This window comes from Montipora foliosa, chromosome 10 (genome assembly GCF_036669935.1).
Source record: "Montipora foliosa isolate CH-2021 chromosome 10, ASM3666993v2, whole genome shotgun sequence".
Taxonomy (NCBI): Eukaryota; Metazoa; Cnidaria; class Anthozoa; order Scleractinia; family Acroporidae; genus Montipora; species Montipora foliosa.
Window position 1 is genome coordinate 11,452,031 of NC_090878.1, and position 3,280 is coordinate 11,455,310.

General features: G+C 41.9%; 1 protein-coding gene across 1 annotated transcript in view; it reads right to left on the reverse strand.

Annotated features, from left to right (window-relative positions):
• Nucleotides 1–479: 479 nt before the first annotated feature.
• The window catches only part of LOC137973690 (histone deacetylase 3-like), a 14,533-nt gene continuing 11,732 nt past the window's right edge, over nucleotides 480–3,280 (reverse strand). The window contains exons 14-17 of the mRNA XM_068820564.1: nucleotides 3,233–3,280; nucleotides 2,667–2,746; nucleotides 1,583–1,737; nucleotides 480–865 (exon numbers count right to left, since the gene is read on the reverse strand). The exon at nucleotides 3,233–3,280 is cut by the window's right edge and continues 11 nt beyond it. Of these exons, the coding sequence (XP_068676665.1) occupies nucleotides 799–865; nucleotides 1,583–1,737; nucleotides 2,667–2,746; nucleotides 3,233–3,280 (350 nt within the window). The 3' untranslated portion in view covers nucleotides 480–798. The remainder of the gene's footprint in view (nucleotides 866–1,582; nucleotides 1,738–2,666; nucleotides 2,747–3,232) is intronic.

Consider the following 3,280-nt stretch of genomic DNA (forward strand, 5'->3'; position numbering starts at 1 on the left):
TCATATGTGGGTTGAGTTTGTTGGTTCTCTACTCTGCACAGAGAGGTTTTTCTTCGGTTTTATCTTCTCTTGGGGTGCAGAGATGGCGCAGTGGTGAGAGCACTCGCTTCCCACCAATGTGGCCTGGGTTCGATTCCCAGAGTCGGCGTCATATGTGGGTTGAGTTTGTTGGTTCTCTACTCTGCACAGAGAGGTTTTTCTCCGGGTACTCCAGTTTTCCCCTCTCCTCAAAAACCAACTTTTGATTTGATTTGTTCCGATTTTAGCCGATTCCTGTACAGTGTCCTCCAATTAACGCCCCTTGGCTAAATACACTTGCACTCAAAGTCCATTAAATTCACCTTTGTCGTTTGTCACTTTCGAGATAACCACTAAATGAAGACAGACCTTTGCATTTTGTCCGTTTCTTTGTTGTTCTTTGAAACACAACGATAAAGGAAGGCACAGGGTCGTGATGAAGGGTCGATAAAAACTTGAAATCAGATCAACAGTGTCAATTTATTTACAATCATTGCAAACTCTAAATACCAACTTTATCTATACAAGAAAACTTCTTTCGCGTACAAAGAACGGCGTAAGCATGTAAAAACTTGAAATGAATTAAGTCCAACACAAGTAATGGCAGTTGCTTCGTGCGCAAACTGCTTTACTTGTAGAGGACACCTCGTGTTCCCGACTCATAATTTTCACATGATCCAGTAGGTGTTCGTAAAATGAGAGCTTCGCTTTCTCTCGCGCGAGTTCGCGTATTCTCTTTGTTCTAAAAAAAATGCAGCTGTCTCAGTCTATGTGGTGTCATTATACATCAACGTACGCCTCTTCTTTATCCACGTCGTGTTCGCCTTCGTAAAATTCCCCTTCAAATCTGTGTGAACAGAACAGTATTATCAGGCAAGCTCTTGGCTTATGGTCTATGCTAATAACGTTGGTCTAACTAAAACTCAACAAAACCTTTCAGATTTACTGAGTTTGCTGAGCTGCCATTAGAAATTCATGATGTTGAAGAAGTTTGGATGAGGATGCTGCTGCTGTTGTTGATGAAGACGATGATATGATAAGAATGAGAACAACAGCCGACCAAGCTTAAGTAACCAAAAAGGAGATCAGACCAGAAAGAAAAATGATAATGAAGATGACGAAGATGGTGACAATGCGAGGATCGCCGACGACCACAATAATGAAAAGCCCTTCCAGGCCGGTGCATAAACAATCAATGAGAGATGGGTTGCGCTTCTAGATCATGTCTCTGGCCCCTTTGAATCCAAATGCAACTGAATACCTCCCCCCCCCCCCCCCTTACTCTCCTTGTTTCTAGTGCGTCCTTTCTCATCCCGTCCTATCTCTACTAATCCTTTTCTACTGACTGCTACCTTTTATCCCCAAACCATCCTCATCCCAACCTCCTCCATCTTCGTCTCCTGACCCTCCCCTCCTGGGTCTTTCTGCATGTACCGGAAAGCATTGTATTTTTGGTCCCTTGAGATTAGTCTTTATTTGGAGTTGTTTTGTTTTCTGTCTTTTGTTTCTTTTGTTTTACATAATCTCTCCTCCGGTACCTGCAAAAGGAACCCCCCTCCCTCACCTTGAGTCATCGTCGTGTCTTCCATCTGGATCCTCCTGATCTTCCATGGCTTCGAGGCACATAAAATCCGGGGGGACCTCCTGCATCTGGACACTAGGAGCCCCAGTTAAGCACTTAACGTTCTCTATCACAGTATGCTTGATGTGATCCAGATACTGCGCACAGACAAGAACGAAGAGATACAGTTGAAGGAAAAGAGAAATTAACCAAATATTTTCACTTCTCGTTATCAAAGGATTCAAAGGCATGAAAGGTGCCAATGTATATGGCATCATTCGCTAACCTTTTTCCAGAGTTCATACGAGTTTCAAAGCAATGATCTATTTCTAGTGATTCATTTATTTGTGTATCCAGCCGTTCCGTAACACACATGGCAATATGGAACGCCACGATCTCCTTGGCTACACACGCAGCAAGGTAAATTAAAAACTGCTACATCAGAGTTCATACGAGTTTCAAAGCAATGATCTATTTCTAGTGATTCATTTATTTGTGTATCCAGCCGTTCCGTAACACACATGGCAATATGGAACGCCACGATCTCCTTGGCTACACACGCAGCAAGGTAAATTAAAAACTGCTACATCAGTTATTGACTAGCAAACTATGCAACACGGTGTTAACCCATGCATAGATTCTTTCATGGGAGTGAGACTTAACACATTTCATTCTGTCTAGCGTTTGAGGTGTTAACGGGTCAACGGGTTAAAACCTGTTCTTTTGTCAGGCCTGTCGATACTACACACCAATTAACCCTGTTAAGGAGATCAGAGATATTAAACTCAACCGAGACTGCTACTGTTACGTTAACATGCTTGATTTCACAAAACTCATAATGTAAATCTGAGCTCTCCAGCACATAACACATATTTTGCCTTTTTACGTACAAAAGATTCCAGTTTATGGTAAGCACAAAATACAATCAAAATATAACAGAAGAGACAGTCATTTGTGCCATGGCTAAGCGAGCAAGAGACGGGGCATATATTCCAGACATTCGAAACGAGAACAAAGGGCCACGAGTTTTGACAGACAAGGGACAACCTACAAATGACCTTCGCCAGGATTGTAGATACTTTTTTACCTGTTTGCTGTTTTGGTTTTCAATTCTGGCTGCAATATCTGGATACAAAGAGAAGTCTGGTGCGAAATACTCCAAGTAATCTGTTGAATGGAGAAACGATTTTTTACCGATGGCGCTTATCAAGGTTCTTGACAGGCAAAGTGTCCCGCGGGTCTGTGGGATCTACAATGTCATGCGCCTGAACTCTCGAAATGCAACAAGTTGGACGAAGTGGAAAATACCATAATACTCTTTGTTTGACAACTCAACCCAAATTTTTAATAAGCATTGTTTCCTGTTACTCTTGGGACTTACAATGGTCCCAAGAGAAACAAAAAACACATCCAAAATTTGGGTGGACAGACAAAGAATATTATGGTATTTTCCGTTTCGGCCAATTATTGATGGTTTATGGTGTTTCGCAACCAGTTTACTATCATCTTGAACATCAAAGCTGAACACACACTATTGTTCCTGGTTTAAAGGGGCATGAAATTGCCAAATCTCCTGATCAGATGCCGGCGATCAGTCCTTGGTTTAAGTGTAACAAACGGACAGATTTATTTTCAAACTTTGGATGTCATTACCATTGTAGGGAATTTCACTGGAAATTTCCTGGTCCACTAGAAGGGATG